This window comes from Gorilla gorilla, chromosome 8 (genome assembly GCF_029281585.2).
Source record: "Gorilla gorilla gorilla isolate KB3781 chromosome 8, NHGRI_mGorGor1-v2.1_pri, whole genome shotgun sequence".
Lineage (NCBI taxonomy): Eukaryota > Metazoa > Chordata > Mammalia > Primates > Hominidae > Gorilla > Gorilla gorilla.
In genome coordinates, this window is record NC_073232.2 from 131,868,905 (window position 1) to 131,893,825 (window position 24,921).

Sequence of the window (24,921 nt, forward strand, 5' to 3'; positions counted from 1 at the left end):
TTTTTTAGGGTGCAGAACTTCAGTCTGGCTTCAGTTTCTTTAGGCATAAAGAAAATATTTCCTCCAAAGCGACTCCAAAATCACGCATTTCTTCTGAATATCACACTTTTTCTCTGCTGACTTCAAATGTGGTCCACCTCAGGGAAGGGGAGGGGAGTATCAGGATTCAGGATGAACTTATATGTGATTCCCAGGTTTTCACGATCCTCCCTTTTTTGCTCTTTTAAAAACACAGTGAGTTAAAATACTGAACAGCAAGATAAAAATGGAATAGTATCTAAGAATCAAAATGTATTAGCCATTTTTCCTATTATATCAAAATTTGTAGTCAGAATTGTCTTTATTGACTTTATTTTAGTTTTTGTACACAAAGAAAAATCATGTTCATATCCATCATGAACAAAAACTTAAAAAGGCAGAACTAGAAGACATGTGTCCTTCACCAAAGCAAATCTGTGCTAAAGGTTCCAAACATTTCAATTTTTAAAATAAATATTTTCATTTTCCGATGTCTACTTTCATGTCTTCAGAGTGTCACAGGAAATCGAAGCCTATCATGAATTACAATTTTTTTTTAGAGTCCCGGCTCACTGTGTTTGGTAACTTGCCATACCATATCCAGCTTGGTTAGGAGGAGGTATTACAGGGGGAGGAGCTTGTCCTTGGGGAGGCTGAGCACCAAATCCACCCATCCAAGCAGCAGAAGGTGATTGACTTGGAAGAAAAAGAAAAAATCTTCAGCAAACACAAGAAAAAAAAAAATCACATATGTATTTACACAAAAATCAAGCAGAGCCTAATCAAGAACAGAAAACCAGAAATCAACACACCTACAACAAATAGAAAGATCAAAGAAATAAATGATATATGTGTAGAATACATATTCCAGTATTAATCTTTGATATTTTTAAGATAACCACAACTTAACACACTGATGTCCGAGGAGTATCTGCAAACTAATTTTTTAAAAATTGTGAATGATTCAACACATCATCTATTACATAAGAAATTTTAAAAACAAGTTCATGTTGGAAACAGTCTCAAAGGAAGAAATCAGAAAATAAAGCTATGGGCTGGCCCTGGGCAGGGGAATTACAAAGGAGGAAACCACTCTATCAACAAAAGAAAAAAAAAAAAAAAAAACGCCAGTTACTTTGTATCACACAAACCTCAGATTTCTCACACATACCACATAGGCATAAAACCATCAAACTTGAATATATCTGGACAAAGATCTTTTACATGCAAAAATAAATAAAAGTGTATCAGAAATGTAAATCAAATTCTACCAACTGCTTACAGGGATCATAGGACACACTAAATGTTACCCCAATCCCCCCCTTCCACCTAGGTAATGAGAAGTAGTTTCTTAGCCTCATAAATCATATTTTGTTAGATTTGTTTCTATAATGCTCATAATGCCAAATAGCTCAATGTATATAATTAAAATAGATTCTCCCTAGGAAAACACACTTCTATTTATTTTGTCAGAACCATACGTTTCTATACTGGAAAAACCCAAACAACTTACTCTACTCCAAATCCTTGTTGATTCCATGGTTGCCCGTATACTCCATAAGGCGGTACTTGCCACCCATTTGCCATATACTGTCCATACTGTTGTGGGTTTCCATACACTTGGCTCCATTGGCCCCATTGACTATAGTCAACCTAGGAAAAAGCAAAGTATTGTTTTAGGGAACACATAAGAAACACCGTATATGAAGAAAGAGTGGGAGACAAGGAAGAGAAAAACTAAGTAAGCACCCTTATGTGAATAGGACTCTGTTATTTATCATTGTCTAAGTTTATTGGGGTGGTGACACCTGTGAAAAGAAAGTATTAAGATTCAGTTAATACCGCAAATAATCAATTTTGAAATACAATCAACTGAAAGTAGCTATATGCTTTATTTTATTGTTTATTTTACAGAGTTTCCAAAGCTTTTATGTGACATGTAAGATGGAAACCTTAAAGAATGCTATGAAAAATCGAATTACCTGTTGGAAGTTTTTAGTCATATCAGGAGATTCTTTACCCCAATAGCATTTAACCACATGTCCTTCAATCGTAGTACCGTTCACCGAAACAATGGCATGGGCTGCACTTTCATGGGTTGAAAATCTAAGAAAGAAAAATGATATGGTTTTGTCTTTTATTTTTTAAGAACCTAACACAATAAATAACATGGAAACTCATCAGTTTACACCTGCAAGTTGGTATTTTTTTTCTAAAGTACATTAGGTAGGTAGCTTAAACTTCTATACTGCAAAGAAGCACTAAAATAACAAACACTGATACCCTGGAGAACATAAGTGAAAGGAATGAATCAAATGTAAGAGTAATAATGATATTTCAAGCAGAGTATTACCTGACAAATGAATAGCCCTTTTCTGGGAAAACTCTTATTTCCATAATTTGTCCAAATGGTGAGAATGTCTGTCTCATAAGCTGATCTATAAAACAAAACATACAAATAAAACATGGCTGATGTGTATCATGAAATTCATATGAACAGTGATGAAGCTCCTCAGAGGTGATTAGAAAACCAAACATTGTACCTGTTAACCCAGACGCAATTCCTCCACAGTACACAGTACAATTTTTTGGACTTGACTGGTTTACTACATCTTCAAATCTCAACTGCTTAGTGTTGTCTGTATGCAGAAACAAAACAAAAACGTTGACTGTTATATTGTACTATAAAACTCTTTTGTTAATTACTATATACTATTAAGATATGCCTCAGGCCGGGCACCCAGCACTTTGGGAGGCTGAGGTGGGCAGATCACCTGAGGTCAGGAGTTCGAGACCAGCCTGGCCAACATGACGAAATCCTGTCTCTACTAAAAATACAAAAATTAAGGCAGGGCACGGTGGCTCACGCCTGTAATCCCAGCACTTTGGGAGGCTAAGGCAGGTGGATCACGAGGTCATGAGTTCGAGACCAGCCTGACCAACACGGTGAAACCCTGTCTCTACTAAAAATACAAAAACTGGCTGGGTGTGGTGGCACACGCCTGTAATTCCAGCCACTCAGGAGGCTGAGGCAGGAGAATCGCTTGAACCTGCGAGGCGGAGGCTGCAGTGAACTGAGATCGTGCCACTGTACTCCAGCCTGGGTGACAGAGCGAGACTCTGCCTCAAAAAATAAAAAATTAAAAAAAAAAAAAAAAAAGATATGCCTCAATGGGAGGAGAAAACATAATTTTTCTTGATGCTATGATTTGACACAGGCTTGATCTATAAAATCAGGTGATTCACAGCTCCAAAAATGCTTATACCACAACCCAATTATTTTCAGATAATGAAATATAAAATGAAATAATTAGTGTCTTGCAACACTAATTAAATACTACGTCCAGCCTGGACAATGTAACCAGACCCTGTCTCTATAAAAAAATTACAAATTAGCTGGGCATGGTGGCATGTCCCTGTAGTCTCAGTTACTCGGGAGGCTGAGGTGAAAGCATCACTTATACCCAGGAGTTTCAGGCTACAGTGAGCTAAGATCATGCCACCCCACTCCAGCCTGGGCAACAGAGCAAGACCCTGTCTCTTACATAAATAAATTAGAAATTGAGACTAGATGAATACATGATACATGATTTTGTGAAGAATCTATAATTTTAACACACACAGTGGACATATCTTACTTTCTTGTGTACTTTTAGGTGCAGGTGGTTTACGTGTGGCCCAATTGGTTCGGATTTGACGACCACCCAACCACTGACCGCCCATATGCACAATCGCATTTTCTGCATCCTATGGATAAAAAAGAAAGCACAATCACAAAGAAAAGAGTGATAAATAAGACTCAGTAAGATGAAATAAAATATCGGCACTGCTGGTTCCATACAAATCAGTAGATGAATTTACTAAATATCCTAAACAAAACAAAACTGAACTATTACCAATTAGAAAATGATTTGAACTTGAGATTCAATCTAAGCAAAAACAGAATACTCTGGCCCTTTATCTTACCACTTCAATAAAATGCAGATGACCTGTAATCCCAGCACTTTGGGAGGCCAAGGCGGGAGGATCACTTGAGATCAGAAGTTTGAGACTAGCCTGGCGAACCCAAGTGAAACCATGTCTCTACCAAAAATATAAAAATGAGCTGGGTGTGGTGGCACATGCTTGTAATCCCAGCTACTCAGGAGGCTGAGGCAGTGCGATCGCTTGAACCCAGGAGGTGGAGGTTGCAGTGGGCTGAGATGGCGCCACTGGATTCCAGCCTGGGCAACAGAGCGAGACTCTATCTCAAAAAAAAAAAAAAAAAAAGTTGATTTAAGTTATTGAAACTGCTTTAAAATCAAAGCCCACTTTATTATTTAATGTTACAGTTAACGCAAATGCTTACTTTGGTACCCCTTTTACAAAGAATATATGCAAAAATCAAGATGAATTGCTTAAATTTTTATTTACATAATTTGTTGTAGTCATTAACATCCCAGTTATATAAGAGTATGAATAATAATTTAAAAGGAAGAGTTAAAACTGAGATTTTCATGGTTAAAACTGAATATAATTTACCTACCCTCTAAATTCTCAGATTAGCTCATCTGTCCTAGACTTGGGCTTTACTTCTAAATCCATCTGACCTTTACCAATGTACAAATGCAATTTTAATAATCTTCCTTATAGTATAATCATTCTTTTTCTAGCTATTTTCGAGTTTATGAAAGAGGAATGAAATTATACTCTATTATTAAAACATACATAACATTACATAAAAGTTGTGTTTGTAGTTAACATTCAAGTATATTCAAGTTTCAGATTCAATACATTAAGTAACTAATGACTAAATTTAGTATTAAAAAATATAAATTGAGATGGAAGAACGTACCAGTTTGTTATAAAAAGATACAAAACCATAGCCTTTGGATTTTCCAGTTGCCATGTCTTTAACTACCCGGGCATCCCTGTGAAAAGAAGCACAGCTAAATGAGGGAAGTAAGAGCCACCCTCAAAATAAAAACTAAAAGGAACCACACACACTGTATTGTGAGCATTTTTAAAATAAAATTCCAGTTAGCCCTAATTAACTACAACCATTCCTGAACTCTCCCTAATGCTTCTTTACCTGTTAGAAAAAAGCAGTAGGACAAAAACATGTAATAAACATGCAACCTAATCAAATAGCCTGTGCTTTCTAAACTAAATGCTCAAATTTGAAGATTAATAGGAACAACAGTTTCCCTTTCTAATATTCTATTTACTAGTGTCCTCTAAGGTTTACTGATTCTATAAATTACTGTAACAATACTAACTACTTTACCATGCAATCTCTAAATAGTTAAATGTCTTCTGCCTAGTGATACAAAATATATGAAATATTAAAAAATTGAAAAAGAGGAAAAAATAGGAATTAAAAAGGCATACATGGCCTGTTAACAGATTTCTTTATTTTTCTTGGTCAATTCTCTACCATCATTTTGGAGTTTGGGCAGCTGTAAATTTTGAAAAATTGACATTTTCAGAAATTTAAGAAAGGAGAATAAAAAACTAACAACAATGCTAAGCACACCAGTACGAAAACAACAAATTTACACAGAAATTTTAGTGAGTAAGTTAAATGATTGGAAATATAGAACTCCACTGAATATAGAATGTTAAAATGTAAATACTAAAATATGTATATATAAATAATGTATAATAAGAATAAATAGAAATGAGAAAAAAAATCTACAACTGAGTTCCAGTGTGCACAGTTCCTTGCAGTTAGCCTTCAAGATCCTGTCCATTCTTATGAGCAATTCTGCAAAATAACCAGAATGCTATTACTTTTAATTGTGACTTGGACTTAAGAAAAACTGCAGGTCTCAGGTATAAATAAAGATTGAAAAACAGCAACCTGTATTATTTTTATATTGATTTTTAAAATAGTACTACTTACCACATTTAGATTAAAAAGCAAAGCAAATATCAAAACAGAAAGTTAAGAATTACATCTTTTAAAGAAATTAAATCTATAGAACAACAAATTGTATAGAGAAAATATTGTTGTTCTTAGTTGAAACACTTTCCTGTAAAGTAGTACTAAGATGTTTAATTTAAATCTACAGGAAATATACAAAATAAACTGATTTTAATCAGAAAGATAAATTATAATAAACATTTTCTACAATTCATAACCATTTTTAGTTTTCAATATATTTTTTACCAAGTAACAACAGTAAAATCTGAGCATAAATTTGTTAAAAATCAAACCACATTTGCCTCTTAACTAGTAGAATCAAATATCACTAACAAAAACATCTACTAATTAATCCCACATTTATGACTCATACATTGAAACATTTTAATAGTATAATAGTACTTTTCACTTACAGCTAAAATATCAAAAACACATTTATCATAATAAAACATGAACATTTCCAATTTAATCACAATATATCCAAGGATTTACCTACTCTCCCCCATTTATAAATTCCTCCTATAAAAGTTATTGAACTTTTACATAGTATAAATCACATTTACTTTTGATTAACTCATTATCCTAAACCACCAAATTTTGAAAACATATGACAAAAAGCTAGACTTTATAAGTTTTACCATTCAAACATCTGCTTCAAAGATAACAAACAGAATCACTTAAATTTTTTTTAACGTATTATATACACAGGATTAGAATGAAAACGAGACCCCAAGACACTGAAATGACATTAACATTTTCAACAACATCCACTACTCAAAACAAACCAAAATAAATAAATAAAAAATAAGAAACAAAACAAAACCATACTAACTAGAGAAAGAATATCTTAATTCAATTACAAGTTAATCATATACAATTCTGCCTATCATGACTGAGTGTAGTACTGATTATGATACTTACGATATTTTACCAAAGGGGGCAAATGCTGATTTGATATCTTCTGTTGTAATTTCTGGACTCAAATCCCCAACAAACACATGGAAGTGATCTGAAATCAGAGCATTTGGTAATCAAATACTTAAGAAGTCAGCCACTAAAACCTTTTTAAGGCAACTCTAGAGGAGGAAAAAAAAACCCTATTTAAGCTGGTAATGCCTCCTGGATAATTTCAGAACTCTTCCACAGTAAAATGCAGCAGGAGTACTTACTGGAAGTATCTTTTTTCTGGCTACTTGGTGTGGTTGCCCAGTTTACTTTGACCTCCTAAAAATAAAGATTATATTTAATAAAATTATTAGGCATGTCATGAGTTACAACACTTACCACTTATTAAATCATTTATCAAGCAGGGTTATTTTTGTAAAAGCACTAAGCTGAATAAAGCAAAACCATCACTCAGCAGCCGAATATCTGTTCAAAAATTTGCCTAGAAAGAATACAAACTAGTTTGACATGCAAATATATGTACTCATAAGGTGCCATCATCCTATTATCTTACCTTTCCCAAAATTTTTCTCCCATTCATAGCAGCTAATGCAGCAGCTGCATCTCTGTGTTCATAAAATTCCACAAAGCAATATGGGTCATTGCTTGTATGCTGCAAAACAGAAAATCCAACAGAAGAGTTGACCCTTCTGCTATCGGGTTGCTGAGAAGAAAATCCAGGAAAAAACATTACTGATAGCTGGGAATATACAAGGTGAGACTGCATAAGCTTATGAAAGCCTAACACTTTTTAAGTAAGATTTAAAGCTAAACCTGACTTTGCACCTCAGAATACTGCTGAACTCAAACGGAACTATAAAAGCAGTTGTAGAATCATGAGCATCAGTATTAAATGAAAATAAAGAATTCTGGTGAAGTGTGTTAAATATAAAATAGAAGATTATATTAAACCAAACAAAACCTCAAACTCAGATCTGATGAGGACCACTCCTTACCACTACTTTCCTTCTCCAATATTATTTTTAAATTACGTTCTACTTATGCATCATAATCCTCTATAAGTGGTATCCCGGGATACAGAAATACAGCAAGAACCAACTTCATAAACTACTGATCAAAATTAGGATCAATACTACAAATGATGGAATTCTATACTGCTACAAAGACTGAATTTTATTGATTTCTTTTCTGGATATGGAAAGAATGAAAATAAAAACAAGAAAACTTAAGCTTTATAACCAGCTACTGAAATGAATTCCCTACCTTCCAAAATAGTCTAATGTACTGAAGATTCTATATAGTTTGAATTTGGTCTTCCAAAGATGAGAGAAATAACCGTGGTGATCAAGAAAAGAGGTTCTGAAAATGTATCTGAATAACATATTCCAAGACAAAGCTACAATCTTACATCATAAGAACACCATATAAGAAATCTATATTAAATATATTCTGCAACCCTGTGCTTGACAGTAGTTACCTAAAACACATTTATAAAGATGTGAAGTAGTACTACCTAAGCTATAGCAACATTCTCACCTGACAACCAAACTAGAAATGAATTTCTATGAAACTGCAACCTGTACTGAATAGCTGCACAACTGTACAAATACATATTTTTATGCAAGGCTAAAAACATCCATCATTATTCAATGTAAAATGCCCTATGAGAATAATAGTTAAAATGTGGAATTCTAGTTGGACTTACAAGGGATAAATATACCAGATAAAATAAAGATCTTTTCAACCACAACAGTTTTTCATTCCAGGAAAGTTTTAGAAGAAAAATCCAAAATAAGTCGTCTAAACAATAGTGGCAAAGGAACCAGAAGGCATTTCCTTGAGGGAAAAAAAGTGGGATCGTTAATACTGACAACAAAACTATGGGCTCTCATACAAAATCCTACTGTTGTAGCCACGTGAATGCTGTTCTTAAGAGGTAAAGAAAGGAAATGGGGGAAGACTTCAAATGAAAACACACATTTAAATTCTTGTAAAAGAGTTATTACATTTACCATAAATATTCATTGAAGAAAGGACATCAAAATAAATAAGAGGCTAAAATTGTGCTAGTTGAGTTTTCCTTTCACTCCTATCTCTTTTGCCCCAATGGTCTCTAAGGAAAACATTGATAATCACAGCAAAACATACAGGGGTCCAATAGTAGATCTATGATAATCCCACACACTTTAGGAAACTAGTCTACTCGTGAATACCAATTTCAAATCTATCTAATAGTAGGCCAGCTCCCAATCAATGTATGCATGTGCATGTATATATACACATATATTCACTGACATCACATATTTTATATATTCACATCACACTGCATATCATCTAATTTAAGACACCACTTATTTCTAAGTCACATCCCAACTGTCAGAGATATTAAAATTCTAAAAAAATTTGACTTAGAATCAATAATATATATTTGTATCATATAAGGAAAGCTAGAATCTATGATAAACAACATCTGAAGTAAAAAAAAAATCATAAAACTATGGGGGAAAAAGAATTTTTCACATACTGAAATGAAATTTATGAAAGAAAAATAAATAGTTGCTAGATACTCTGCTAGAGTTTATACCCTCTGGAAGCTTCTTATTTACACCACCAAGTGACATCCTAAAAATCAATTATGGGCTGGGCGCAGTGGCTCACACCTGTAATCCCAGCACTTTGGAAGGCTGAGGCAGCTGGATCACTTGAGGTCAGGAGTTCGAGACCAGCCTGACCAACATGGTGAGACCCCCCATCTCTACCAAAAATACAAAAAATTAGCTGGGTGTGGTGGCGGGCGCCTGTAATCCCAGCTACTCAGGAGGCTGAGGCAGGAGAATCGTTTGAACCTGGGAGGCAGAGGTTGCAGTGAGCCAAGATCGTGCCACTGCACTCCAGCCTGGGCAACAGAGCCAGACTCTGTCTCAAAAAAAAGTGCTCACGCCTGTAACCTGAGCATTTTGGGAGGGCGAGGTGGGAGGTTCACGAGGTCAGAAGATCAAGACCATCCTGGCTAATATGGTGAAACCCTGTCTCTACTAAAAATACAAAAAAATAAAAAATAAAAAATATTAGCTGGGCGTGATGGCATGCACCTGTAGTCCCAGCTACTTGGGAGGCTGAGGCAGGAGAATCACTTGAACCCAGGAGGCCAAGGCTGCAGTGAGCCGAGATTATGCCATTGCACTCCAGCCTGGGCAAAAGAGCAAGACTCCATCTCAAAAAAAAAAAAAATCAATTATGGCTGGGTGCAGTGTCTCATGCCTATAATCTCAGCACTTTAGGAGGATGAGGCAGAGGCAGGAGGATCACTTGAGCCTAGGAGTTTGGGACCAGCCAGAAGTTCGGGACCATTGGTAACATAGTGAAACCAATCTCTACAAAAACATTTAAAAATGAACTAGGTGTGGCGGTGCTGTCCCAGCTACTTGGGAGGCTGAGGTGGGAGGATCACTTGAACCCAGGAGGTGGAGGCTGCAGTGAGCCATGATGGTGCCACTGCACTCCAGCCTGGAGGACAGAGTCAGACCCTGTCTCTTAAAAAAAAAAAAAAAGCCGTTATGTCCCTACCTTATTTAGCGTTGTCACCAATTTTTGCTGGATAATGTAAATGTCAAGACAGAGAAATATGAGACTTTACAAGTTCAAATCTAGGAGTTCTAGAATATGGATGTTATGAAAATTCATTTCGAGTCCCTCTACCCTTCAAATAGCTGTATGTATACATGGGGTTTTAAAAAATAGTTAAAATAAATCTTTATCAAATGTTTCTCAAAAATTTTCTAGTGAGTCTTTCCCCACTTTCTCACAACCCGTTCTCTCCTAAACCTACTTCTGTCGGCTTCCAAGCCAACCATGCCACTGAAACTGCATGTTGAGCTCAACAATGACCTCTCTGCTGCTTCTGTGATTCCTTTTCCATCCTAATCTTTACTTCCAAGCAGAATTCACTACAGTTGACCACCATCCTCCTTTAAACATTCTCTTCTGTCTCCTACCACACTCCGGTTTTCCTGTTTCCTCACTGTAGGATCTTTCTTCCCTTACTCAAACTCTAAATGTTGAGCTGGTCCAGGGCTCAGACCTCACGGCCTCTGTGCTCTTCTTTACCATCATTCTCTCTCTGTGAACTCATCTAGTCCCATGGCTTCATGGATTCAAATACCACTGCAAGCTTCAGCACTGGTCTCTCCAGAGTTCCAAACTACTTTATCCAACTGCCTAATCTAACGTCCACTTTGATGTCTAATTCATGTCTTAAATCTAACATCCAAAACACAATTTCTGATTCCCACCACTCCCCATGGTGACATCCATCAGGTCAGCCCCATTTTAGCAAATAAATAGCATTACCAACTATACAACTGCATTAACATGAATCTTAGGGTATTTCCTGATTTCTTTCTTTCCCTATGTCCCACAGCCAACCCAGTCCTATCAATTCTACCTCCAAAATATATTCCAAATCTATCAACCTCTGTCCTTATCTTGACTTCGGCTAGCACTTTCGAGAATAAGCCTCCATCATCTCTTACCTAGACTAGTGAAGTAAATCCAGATGGTTTTTCTCCTTCTGCTCTTGCCCGCTACAATCTATTCTCCATAAAACAGTCATTCTCTACATAGAGTAGTAAGCTTAAAAATGCAAATCTCGGCACCTCATCCCCCTGCTTAAGCCCCTCCACTGGTCTGCCACTGCAATCAGAGTAAAACCTAAACTATGTCATGGACCATAATGTCCTGTGATTCTGAATCCTGCTGTTAGACTCATTTCCCTTAACTCCCTCCATCCCTCACCAGACTCTAGCCATCGGTCTTTGATTCCACAAACACAAGTTCATTACCAACTCAAGACTTGTATTTGCTGTTTCCTTTGCCTCCAGCTCTTACCATAGATAGCACCATCTTGTTATTCGTCTCAGCTCAAAGAGGTGACATCTCTCATCACCTAGCCTATATAGCACCAACCCTCCAATCATCACAGAACTCTGTTTTATTCTCTTCATGGCTTACATCCCTATTTGCTTGGGAAACTCATTTGGCTGTCTCTCCATTATATCTCCAGTACCTTGTATAGTGCCTAGTGCAAAGGAAATTTTTGATCGATGAAAGCACAAATAAATAATTAAAGGCAGGAAGGAAAAATATAATACACCAGAACAAAATGATGATTGTCATTACTTGGGAAAGACAATCAAAAGGCCAATGCACTTTAAAGGTTTTTAACAGTTCTCCGTTTCAGGATAAAACAAACTCTTCAGCACAGTTTCTAGCCCTTTCCATACACTCCTGCCATCTCTTATGACTAATTCCATTTTAACTACAACCATGCTACGGGTTCTATTTTTCCCTCTCTGTCTCAAGCACTCCTGCTCTCCCTACCAACCTGGATCAAAGTTCCCTTTATTTGGAATCCCTTCTTCCCTCAATTCCTTTCTAGCCAGTATGTACTACTATCCTTTTAAGGTTTCTGCCTAGGCAGTGAGTCCTCCAAGAAGCCGCTCACTGACCTGAGGCTGCACTGGATACACATTTGCTCCCACAGCACTTTAAGTTGTCTACTTCTAGAGCATTTATTATCCTACTTCCTAAGTGCCTGCTAACTCCTTTGTCTCCCTACTAAACTGTAAAGTTCTCTGGGCCAAGAACTATCTTTATTCACCAGTGTTATCTCTAGCACTTACTGAAGTATCTAGTACATAGTAAATAGTCCAAAAAAAAAAAAAAAGCTGATCAATGAACAAAAACACAAGGAAAAAAAGCCTAAAACATGACTAATTGAGTGCTGCTACAGTCTTAGCAGGAAAGTATAAAAAGGTAAGTATTTGCTACAGACACACGAGATGAATGGTGCTGCACACTACACACATAATAACTTCGTGTTCTCACACATGAACACATGCTGTCTAAATCGTTAACATTCTTATTGGAATTGTATGAAATACTTTCCAATTTTTCACCATTCTGAAATGAGCTCTAATAATGTTCTGAAAGCAGAATCACTTCAAGATAACCACACCATGAAGAATGACCGTTTGAGATTAACAGCACAGAAACTTTGCCCTCTTAAATAAAACTCCATTCTAAGCCTAGTTTGTCAGCCAAATCAAAGTAGTAAGTCAACACAACACAAATCTCTCCACCAGAATAACTTGAGGCTTACAATGAAATTTTAAAATCATGCTAATCAACCCATCATGCTAATTGTCAGCACATGGAACTGGGAAGATCTTACCTCTGTTATCATTTTACAGCTTTTACAGGGTCCAATCTGACTGAACAACTGAAGTATAAGGACTTCTGTCACATCTCTGGAAAGGTTACCTACGTATCTGCACAAGAAAAAAATACGTTATCAGCAATTTTTCCTTTAGCTCTGGCTCTAATGTGTTATCATCTATTTCATCACCTTTTCTTCCTTTTTTTTTTTTTTGAGATGGAGTTTTGCTCTTGTTGCCCAGGCTGGAGTGCAATGGCATGATCTCAGCTCACTGCAACTTCCGCCTCCCAGATTCAAACGATTTTCCTGTCTCAGCCTCCCAAGTAGCTGGGATTACAGGCGCATGCCACCATGCCTGGCTAATTTTTGTATTCTTAGTAGAGACGGGGTTTCATCGTATTGGTCAGGCTGGTCTTGAACTCCTGACCTCAGGTGATCTGTCCGCCTTGGCCTCCCAAAGTGCTGGAATTACAGGCGTGAGCCACTGTGCCCGGCCACCTTTTATTTCATTTTAACTTCCTCTGTTTTCAACAAAATTTCTCCAATTAAACCTGATCCTATGAAAGTAAGATTAACCCTTATTTAGGAAAGCAACAATTGTTCTAAGGCCACTAAAATACCACTCTGAAAGACATTTAAAGAACAAATCTATGTGATCTTGTATACCCCAATGGCACTATTATTCTGTACCCTGGATATCATTTTCTCATCTTATTCTAATTGTTAAAATTTTAAACTGGTCTCAAGATAACTACAATTTCTAATTAAAAATAATTTATAACACACACACACACACACACACACACAAACAAATACTAATTCATTAAAACATCTGATTGTAATAGGATATTAAACATAAAGTGAGTTTTCTTAGATTCCCAACCAAAGCAATTACATGAACAAAGAACAGAATTAAAGTTATAGTAAAACATACAGAGGGTGGAGGGTTTTTGTTGTTTTGTTTTTGGCTGAGTAAGGTTGTTTGCAATGATGTCTTCACTGTTTCATTTTAGGAGAGCAGGGTAAAATATAAAATTTCCTAGTCTAAAATGCATTAGAATCAACAAAATATATATGTATTTTTTTGAGATGGAGTCTCATTCTGTCACCCAGGCTGGAGTGCACTGGTGCAATCTCGGCTCACTGCAACCTCTGCCTCCCAGGTTCAAGCGATTCTCCTGCCTCAGCCTCCCAGGTAGCTGGGACTACAGGCGTGCACCACCACGCCCGGCTAATTTTTGTATTTTTAGTAGAGACGGGGTTTCACCATGTTGGCCTGGCTGGTCTCAAACTCCTGACCTCAAGTGATCCACCTGCCTGGGTCTCCCAAAGTGCTGGGATTACAGGAGTGAGCCACCATGCCCAGCCAACAAAATATATCTTAATGTAGATAAAAAAGCTAATACAAAGATTTCTTAAGAAATTCAGAGAAAAACTAAGACAAATCCAGGCATACTTTTGACTATGGACACTTAAAAATTTGGGGTTTTTTTTCTAATTACAATTGAATGTGTTTTGTGTAAAAGATTTTAAATACAGGAAAATTTAAAAAAGAAAAGAAAAAAATGCTACTTCATCACACAGAGATGACCACCTTGGTTTATGTCTTGTACTATGGATTTATCTTAATTTATCTCAATAAACTGCCAAACACTAAAGTCTTTCTGGTATTCTACACATAATTCCTCAAATTTGCATGTTATGAACAACCTCATAAACCAAACAATATCTGTAAAATTTAACAAAGTTTATTTTGGAAAGTAAATTTCTTTTTCTACTTGTAATATATTACATCTGGAAACTGAGTATTAAGACCAAAATAAGACTTGCAACATAGCTGCCACATTAAATACACAACATGCTTTAAGATGGAATACTCAAAGGGAAAAATAGACTGAGAAAGCTTAGGTTAAGTAAAAAACTGAAAAGATCCAATTAAGAATTAGTAGCGATTTTCCAGTTAAGAATTTTATTGCAATGAGTACTAATAACCTTAGTGTACCTGCTCTAAAATTGAAATACACATCCAATATTACCTAAATAGAGGACTAAACAAGTGACAAACTGTTTTACGTCCACTATGCCACCTTTTCCACGTAATTAAAGAGCTGATCCATCAGCAGGCCAATGTAGTGACATACTTTTTCCAGCAGGACTAAAAGGTTATTGGGTTATGAGCCAGCGATAGGCTGCTTGCCCCGTCTTAACTCATAGGGGTTTGTGAGCCTGTATCTCTGAAATGATTTCTTTTTGTACAGAGTAGACCTATCTGTAAGAAAAATGAACAAGTGACCAGGCACGGTGGCTCATGCCTGTAATCCCAGCACTTTGGGAGGCTAAGGCAGGCGGATCATGAGGTCAGGAGTTTGAGACCAGCCTGACCAACATGGTGAAACCCTGTCTCCACAAAAAATACAAAAATTAGCCGGGCATGGTGGCACGTACCTATAATCCCAGCTACTCGGGAGGCTGAGGCAGGAGAATCGCTTGAACCTGGGAGGCAGAGGTTGCAGTGAGCAGAGATTGCACCATTGCACTCCAGCCTGGGCGAGAGTGAGACTCCATCTCAAAAAAATAAATAAAAAAGAAAGAGAGAAAGAGAGAAAGAAAGAGAAACGAACAAGTGATCTTGAGCTTCTAAACATTATGCTCCTTGCCTAAAGGGCTAGTTAGCTCACTTCTAAGAGAAAAGAAGGATAGATAAAACTGGTTTTCACATATTGAAGCTAGCTAATAACAAAATTAAAATAGAATTATCATTTTAATATAACACATTTTAAATGATTTAAATAGTTTTAAATTTCCATTACTGTTTAAACATCGATTTCTTCAGGAAAAACTGTATTGGAATTAGTTACCTTCTGTATCTAATAGTCACAAAAAAAGCCGTCACTGCTTAATAAGATCTTTATTCCACCAGGTGTGGTGGCTCACACCTGTAATCCTAACACTCTGGGAAGCCGAGGCAGGTGGATCACTTGAGGTCAGGAGTTCAAGACCAGCCTGGCCAACATGGTGAAACCCCGTCTCTACTAAAAACACAAAAAATTAGCCAGGCATGGTGGCGGGCGCCTATAATCCCAGCTACTTGGGGGAGGATGAGGCAGGAGAATCACTTGAACCCGGGAGGTGGAGGTTGCAGTGGGCTGAGATCGCGCCATGGCACTCCAGCCTGGGCAACAAGAGCGAAACTCCATCTGAAAAAAATAAATAAATCTTTATTCTAAGTCAACCTATTTCCCGCCAGTTACAGATCTTGAAGAATTTCTAGAGGCATATTTAGATATATTAATTTACATTTCTAGCACTGAAGGCAAAGATGAAAATGTTAATATCTAAGTTTAGAATGTCATGAAATATTTATTTAAAAATCCAGTATTAAGGTTTCCTATTTTTCAAATTATCTCCACTAAAAGTTAAATGTTAAGCAGCAAACTAAATTTCAAAAACTAACATGAAAGGCCTTCCGTAACAACACATACAATATCTTAATTTACCAGGATTAAAAGGACATGATTCACTGTATAATTTCACCTAAACTTTACCCAAATTTCAGACTGCCTTTTCTTTTACTGAGTTCTTGTACCCAAATTTCAGATTGCCTCTTCATTTACATTTGCCTTCGTGCATCATAACACTTGAGAGACGTATTGTATAGCTTTTAAAATACTGTACTATTCTATTTTAAGTACTTTTACATTATCATAAAATAATCTGTCCCAAAGTAAATACTAACAAAAATATTTAAGACAAAGTTCAATGCCTGACCTAATAAGATCATCTCTTGGTAGTTCATTGAAATGATATCTTTATTCGTTCCAAATTATAGCTTCTACACTTCACTTTCTTTCTGCTCTGGTTATGAAATAGTCAAGCTAAAGATCCAAGTCTTTAAATATATAATTGCTACCTAAAGAACATACACAAAATAACAGAAAAAAGATAAATGACTCTAATTTTTGTATTGAGAGGTCAATTCAAAGAGTAAACACTTAGGAAATTCCAAAATGATTTTTAACTCAAGGAAAAAATTTAGAAGAGGCATACCTTAGAGTCTATTTTGTCTTCTAAGAACAGGAACTGTAGGAACTGAAGCATTAAAAACTGAAAATGACACCTTTATCTCTAATATCGGGTTAAAATCCAATTTGAGGCCAAAAACTTAGCAGTTTCACAGTAGGCAGAAATTCACATTGCTAAACTACTTCCTGTGTCCGACTGGGCAGAATTTTAAGTTAAGAATATCATGCCTTTCAGAAGACTAATGACACTTTTTCAACACTGAATGTGCTCTCACTCTGAAAAGAGTAGCCCTACCAAGGCTGAAATTATCAGCACTTTCACACAAAAAACTATAGCTAAATTTCCATAACAGTTTTGCTTCTGTTCTTGACAAGTCCTATACAAGAAGAGATTTTGCAATAATATCCTTCAATAGATCTCTAATTAATTGTTCAATTTGTCGGTACAGTATTTCATTTTAGGAAGGAGGCATGATGGAAGATAGCTGCAGGAGGTACAACTAAATTGACCAACTATATATATGAGATATTCACACACACACACACACACACACACACACACACACACACTTCTCTCTCTCACTCTCTCTCTCTTACTTTAAAGAAACAAATATGATTAAGTTGAATTTGAATGAGGGGCTTGATTATAGCCACAGTATAGCCAAATCCATGGTATAGCCAGTCAATTTTGTAATAGTTTATAGAATTTTCTTCTGCTTTGCTCTTAGATGTTCAGATTATACTCTAAATCATTAGCTTATTTCCAGGAAGAAAGAATAGCCTTAAAGGAAGGGATTGTGTAACATGGTATTACACGAATTCCTAGCAATTTTGGTGCATCAGATAGATGAAGAAAATAAAATAAGCTACAATAAAACACTATTACAATTTAGTGTCATATTGTAGATTCAGATATACCATGGATCAAATCACTGCACTACAAAGATACACACAACCCAAGCCTGAAACGTGTGTCCCACAAGGCAGGTGTCAGACAGTCCAGTTCCAACACCAGTATTACACAGCATGATCTTGTTTGTTTTTTTAGATCACAAGTTACTCAATGCATAATACCCCAAAATAAATGTCAAATGAGAATGAAGAACATCGGAAAACAGACCTTTAAAGCAACTATACGACAAATAGAAATTTAGGCTCAACATCAAAGCAATTCTTGCCACTTTAAATACCATCAAATAAATTAGTAATACTGTAGGTAATGAATATTTAAAGACCTACCTAGGCTCTAAACACCATATTGTTTTCTGAAGATAGAACCATATGTCTTAGCTTGTGTGTGTCTGCAGGAAAAAAACCTCACTAGTAACACACAGGCATCTTAAGGAAACAATTTAAGATAAGCTTTGTTAAGAACACATTCTTTTAAAACATACTGGCCACTTGAAAAACCTAATCCATAGCTCACAATGTAAAATATAAGATCTCCATAAACAAAATAAAACCCTACTAGATATCAACGTCTAAAATCATGTTCAGTTTTCATCATGTTACTTATATCTAATAGAACCCTTTGAGAATATGTAAAACGTACACTTAGAAAAACTATGCATTATTTGTATTAAACTCTAATAAAAATCCCAATTGTTAAACATTTGCTTGTATCTCAAGATTTTACATTTGAAGGTTTTAAAAATATATAAAAGTCAACAGACTGCACCACGTGTGATAGTAATGTCTGCCTACAATCTTAGTTCAACCAGGACTTTAAAAAAAGAACTTAATACTAATTTAATGAAAGAAGTATAATCATTGTAGAAATTCTGAGTACCTCTTATGTTCCAGGCAGTGAACTAAGTGCTGTGGGGGTAAGACCTAGGAAGATGTAGTAGTCCTTCTCTTAAAAAAAAAAAAAAAGTCCCTATGGAAAAGGGTGGGAGAAGGAAAAAGGAAGACAGAATAGTAAACACGTACTGACATACAAAACAACAGAGTTAAGATGCTTATTTACTCATATGAACATATGTCACAGTTTTAGAGAACTGTAAACATAGACAACTTAACTGTGTTTCAAAGAAAGAACAAGAGATTAGAGAAGGTAGAGGAAGGAAATAAGTGACAAAGAAGTTAGCTTATTATTCCCCTGGAGAAACTCTGATAGGGATGAAGGCAAGGCAGATGCAAAGATAAATAAAAGACATCAAAAAAGCACATTCTTTAGCACTACAAAACCAGAGATTCCTCTTGGTAAGGAACAGATACAGTAAATGAGGCCCCTGCCATGAGTATTTATCAATCATTCAGTGTGTGATGATACTTCAGATTTTTAGATACAATGTAACTTTTTGTTAAATACATGTTAGCTAGTCTTTAAGTCTAGCTTTCCCAGATGCTTATATCAAAGTACACATTGTAACTCAACACCAAGTCTTGGCTTCAACAGATGTTGAAGGATAAATTTCTTTTTTTTTCAATTGTTTAGACGAAGTCTCGCTCTGTCACCAGTCTGGAGTGCAGTGGTGCGATCTCGGCTCACTGCAACCTCCGCCTCCTGGGTTCAAGTGATTCTCCTGCCTCAGCCTCCCGAGTAGCAGGGACTACAGGCGCGCGCCACCACGCCCAGCTAATTTTTGTGTTTTTTGTAGAGACGGAGTTTCACCATGTTGGCCAGGAAGGTCTCGATCTCTTGACCTCGTGATCCGCCCACCTCGGCCTCCCAAAGTGCTGGGATTACAGGCGTGAGCCACTGCGCCCGGCCTGAAGGACAAATTTCAAGTGTGTCCCAATTCTTTCTTCTAGGGAGAGAAGGCAGAAATGGAAGACAACACAAAACACAAAGACGTTCTATTAAGCAGGCGTTTCATTGAAGCATTTGATGTGCTTCAGTAGGCCTCAGATTCTCAAAACGGGATGGATACTTCAGTGAGACGTTAGAGAACACATTTATTCCTGTACAAGGCCACACCAAAAAAATCTCTATCAACACTGAACATCTATCTTCTTTACTGAGCATCCTTTCTTTGGTAGGAGTGAAGAGATGTGAAGCTAGTCAAACTTCTCGAATGCCCCTCCACCTTCATCTATTCCCTAAAAAGCAATTTCCCCATCAGACAGCAGAGCCAAGTGGACTATGATCCTATCAATACCAGGAGAGGCAAGAGAAACAAAGCAGCGATCTGACTCCTTGGTACTCAAGGTAGGAGTGCTAGACCTGGAGAGGCCGGGAAATTAGGGTGCCCAATTTAAATATTTAATTAAAAAGTATTCAGACTTAAAAAAAAAAAAAGATGCAGAGCAAAGGAGTGCCACACTATTCAGAAAGGAATGCAAATGCTGAGTCATCACTCTTCATTGGGAAAGGAAGGAAACCAGAATTAAGTGGTTGGAAGATGGAATTCATTCATTAGATTGAGCTTCAGGTAAAAAGCAACAGCAAGACAGGAGAAAAAGCGTTCAGAAGACACACATCAAATAGCGGATGAAGACATAATTTTAGCCAACTCTGAAGGTTTCGACGCACAAACAGATTAGGAAGAGGCAACACCTAGAGAGCAAAAGGAGTTTAACAACTGGTTGTCAGTTTAGCGTAGGGAGCGCTCAAAGTAAACTTCTTTATCCAAGAAGGGAAAGATGCTCGGGCAGCAAAACGTATCCCTTATGTACTTCAAAAGTAGCGGGCGCTAGGCGGGTGTTTCTGACAGCGTGGGCGGGGGCACGTGGGGCATAAAGAGAGAAGGGGCTTGAGTGGTGAAAGAGTGTCCTGCTTCCTCCGAGAGCTTAGCTGGGGAGAAGAGCTGAGAGCGACTCGAGCTGAGGACGTGGAAGGGGTGAGTGCTAATTCCTCAGGGCCCGCGGGGCCCACCCCCGGGCCCACCCCCAATCCCACCCCCGCCAGGCCCTTCCCCCGTGGGCGCCGGCAGCTCCAGGCCCAGCCCAGGGCGTCCAACGCGGAGGGGGTGCAGGAGTTCTCCTGGGCCTGACAGCCTCAGCCGTGCAGAAACCCGGCCTAGGGAGGGCATGCAAAGAAGGACGCCAGAGAAAAAGGTCGAGACAAGCCCCAGACCCCAGGAAGTGACTGTCTGGGGGAAGGGAGGATTTCCTTCCCAAGGAAAAGGGGACCGATGAGGAATGCACTTCGCGTCCACGCCGCCCTGGTCAGGGAGCCGCCTAGAGTCCCGGCTTCGGCCCAGTCTCTCCTGCTCCCTCCCTTAGCGTCCCGCGGTGCCCGGGCCTCTTGGCGCCTGGCACCCCTCGTCTCGGGTACTCACAGAGTCCGGGGCTGCCCGTCGTCTTCCATCATGGTGGGTGCGACGGAGCGATCCCGGGACAAGGGGGAGGGCAGGGTTGGGGAGGGGAGGGGGTGGGGAGGAAGGGGAGGGGGGCTCTGGGCACCGGCTGGGGACAGAGGAAAAGGCACCGAACCCTGCTCTCGGGCTCTCTCCCCCCAGCCCACTCCGGACACTGCGCTCCAACCAGGAGGAGCAGGAGGAGGAGGAGGATGAACAAAATGGCCGCCGCCACCAGCCAGGCAGGAAACAGGGCAGAGCGCAGGCGCGACCCGCCAGGTCACCGCTCAGGCCAGCCGCGACAGCCTGCAAGGGGGACGACCGAGGGGAGAGAAAAAAGGGCCGCCGAGGAAACCCTGGGACCCGCTCACGACGGACCACGTCGTCGCTGTGGGCCTCTGGCCGGCCGAAGCCCAGCCAGCTCCGGGAGGGATCGGGCAAAAAGAGAAACGTCGTGAAGCCGAAGTCTCTGGGAATTGTGGTCCTGGAAATGAGAGAGGGAAGCACTTCTGCAGAGGACTTCTGGAACCTGTAGTCAAGAGGAGCCGACGGCGCCCGCCCGCGCTGGGGCGTGAAGAGGAGACTTCTGGGTAGTGTAGTCATACGTGAGGACGTGCGACGACCAGGAAGTCGGCGGGCTGGGAGGTAAAGGGAAGAATAAAAGCGACATTGAAAGGCGGGGAGACCAAGTGGGAAAAAGCGCTGTCTGGGAAAGCGAACTACAAGTCCCAGAGTGCCTCGCGCCGGGGGCTGTCCTCGGACTGCTCCAGGCATTGTAAGGCTCTTCTGTTGGCCCAGTCTGAGCTGCTGCTCCGCCTTCGTCCAGCCCGAGAGCGGTTTCTTCAACTGTGGCTCAGGCAGCACTCTCCCTCCGCGTGGTGTCCGAGCCAGCAGGCCCGTCCGGCCCTCCTGTGTTCATCAGAACGGCTGGCCCGCGTTAGTCAACCGCCGCTTCGCGCGACAGTCAGAAGAGAGGCTGTGCTGGCGGGGACCCGGAGGGGTTGGGGTGTTTTGGGGACGCGTTTTCCCACAAATAGGTATTTCTAGCCTATTTGTTAAATACAAGTAGTTGGCCTGCTTGTAAATTGCTTTACAAGTTTCAGAGGTTTCCCTATCAAGTGTCTCATCGGATAGTGGGGTAAGAAGAGCAGCCCTATTATAATGACTTGCCCAACTCCCCCGTATTCTTGGAGTTAAAAAAAAAATCCTTGGGCAGAGACGTGCACAGACACAAAGTTGCGTTTACAGACATCAGTCATGTGGGCTAGAAACGCAGTTTTGCATGAAGATAGGGGAAGCCATGTTCACACTAGCTCTGCATCCCTGTAGAATTTGTCTTCTCACCCCCCACAACAGTTCCTGGTGTGCTTTTTCCCTCCTCTAAGTACCTTCAGGAGAAAGTACTTGGTCTTGTAGCTTAGTGAAGAGTGGCGATGAAGAAAGATCTTTCAGCCCATTGCCAGAACTTAACTGCCCCGGTTAGTAATGGCTTAAGAGTTGCTTTTGCCGACATGTACTAAGTGCATGTCGACCTCTGCAAGTGGCGGTGTGTATGCGTGCCACTGAACATTAATCTTGAAAGCAGAATCAACCATGCAGCAAGCCCTTGTGTTGTCCATTTTCAGGGGAGGAAATTTCAACCTGAAAGACTTCATAGAGACACGGCAAAGGAGTTGAGCCCCATAAGAGTCCGTAGGAACAACAAAAGGGCTCAGACGCCAGGACCCATGGCTAAAATGTATGGGCTGGGGATGGGGGCGGGAGTGGGGGGAAGGGAACTAAAGCTAGAGAGGACCTTGTAGAACCGTGTTGTCAAGAATCTATTTCATGCTGAGGAATTTGAGCTTTCTCTTCCAGGCAGTGAGGAGCCACTCAAAGGTTTTGTCTATGTTTTTAACTGGACCTAGGTGTAGAACTGGATTTAATTATAATCCAATCCATTAACCCATGCCTGGCCCGCTGTGATAGTTTCCTGTTGATGCTGTAACAAATTACTGCAAATTTAGATACTTAAAACAACACGAATTTATTTTCTTACAATTCTGGAAGTCAGAAGTCCAAAATCAGTTACACTGGGCTAAAATCAAGGTGTCGGCAAGGCTGGTTCCTTGCCTTTTCCAGCTTCTAGAGGCTGCCTGCATTCCTTGGCTCTTGGCCCCATCCTCCATCTTCAAGAAAAGAAGCATAGTATCTTCTTTCTTCTCTGCCTCTGTACGTACATCGTGATTCTCCTGCCACCCCTTTTCATTTACGAGAACCTTTTGTGATTACTTTGGGCGAAGATTATCTCAAGATTCTTGATCACATCTGCAAAGTCCCTTTTAGCGTAACATTCCCAAATTCTGGGAATTAGGACATAGAAATCCTTGGTGGACCATTATTCAGTTTACCGCACCCACCTTTATTACTTTAGTTTTGATTATAGCCACAAACCCACCACACTAAAAAGTTATAATGACAGAGTTTATATCTGTATCTATGCTATACCTCCTACACACAATAACGCACACCCCTGCCTTCGCTTGGGGTAACCATCTTTCTGAATCCTGTCTTTACTATTTCTTGCTTTCCTTCTACAAGGTTTTATTCCACATGTACATAGTCCTAAAAATCATATGTATATACATGTATATTTGAGTTTTTTTTAACTTAGTGAAAAGAATATGCCCACTACAAACTAGAATGGTTAAAATGGGCATGTTTACTGGCAGTGAAATTATTAAGGTTAAAATCCAAAACACTAACACCACCAAGTGCTGGTGAGTATGAAAAGCAACAGGAACTATCATTCTTTGCTGGTAGGACTGCAAAATGTTATAGCCCCTTTGGAGGACAGCTTGTCAGTTCCTTACAAAACTAAACATAATGCCTAGGTACTTACCCAAATGAGCTGAAAACATGTTTACATAAAAACCTGCACACAAATGTTTACAGCAGCTTTGTTCATAATCATCCCAAATTGGAAGCAACTAAGATGTCCTTGATATAAGTGAATGGATAAACTGTCGTACAAGGTGGTACATCCATGCAAAGAAATATTGTTCAGTGATTTTTTTAAAAACAGCTATTGATATGGTTTGGCTCTGTATCCCCACCCGATCTGATCTTGAATTGTACTCCCATAATTCCCACGTGTTGTGGGAGGGACCTGGTGGGAGATAATTTGAATCATGGGGGCAGTTTCCCCCAGACTGTTCTTGTGGTAGTGAGTAAGTCTCACGAGATCTGATGGTTTTATCAGGGGTTTCCGCTTTTGCATCGTCCTCATTTTCTCTTGCTGCCACCGTGACTCTGAGGCCTTCCCAGCCATGTGGAACTCTAAGTCCAATTAAACCTCTTTTTCTTCCCAGTCTGGGGTATGTCTTTATCAGCAGTGTGAAAACAGACTAATACAGCTCTCAAGCTACAAAAAGACATGGAGGAATGTTAAATGTACATCACCAAGAGAAGCCCGTTGGAAAAGGCTGTAAACGCTACAACTTTAACTATATGACACCCTGGAAAGGGCAAAACTCAGTGGTTGCCCGGGCATCAGGGAAGGAGAGAGGGATGAATAGGTGGAGCACAGGTCATTTTTACTGGTAGTGAAATTATTCAGTATGATACTCT

The 24,921-nt window shown here is 39.0% G+C and overlaps 1 protein-coding gene and 1 long non-coding RNA gene across 6 annotated transcripts; one reads left to right on the top strand and one right to left on the bottom strand.

Annotated features, from left to right (window-relative positions):
• Positions 1-334: 334 nt before the first annotated feature.
• Positions 335-21,556, bottom strand: TIAL1 (TIA1 cytotoxic granule associated RNA binding protein like 1). 5 transcript variants are annotated; one of them, XM_055353232.2, is made up of 13 exons: positions 21,295-21,480; positions 18,308-18,369; positions 13,062-13,158; positions 7,383-7,481; positions 7,093-7,147; positions 6,845-6,932; positions 4,853-4,928; positions 3,657-3,765; positions 2,562-2,657; positions 2,372-2,456; positions 2,001-2,124; positions 1,532-1,671; positions 335-714 (listed from the first exon to the last, which is right to left on the bottom strand). In XM_055353232.2, exons 3-13 carry the CDS (start codon positions 13,071-13,073, stop codon positions 588-590), a joined length of 1,011 nt encoding a protein of 336 aa, XP_055209207.1. In that variant the 5' UTR covers positions 13,074-13,158; positions 18,308-18,369; positions 21,295-21,480; the 3' UTR covers positions 335-587. The 5 variants fall into 5 exon arrangements, with proteins under 5 accessions (XP_055209207.1, XP_063566610.1, XP_004050232.1 ...); XM_063710540.1 differs by having other exon boundaries at positions 7,383-7,532; XM_004050184.5 differs by lacking the exon at positions 18,308-18,369 and having other exon boundaries at positions 21,295-21,556.
• LOC129525048 (uncharacterized) lies at positions 19,513-24,661 on the top strand. Its single transcript, XR_008669075.1, has 2 exons — positions 19,513-20,853; positions 21,475-24,661. It is a non-coding gene; the product is annotated as an uncharacterized lncRNA (long non-coding RNA).
• Positions 24,662-24,921: the final 260 nt, after the last annotated feature.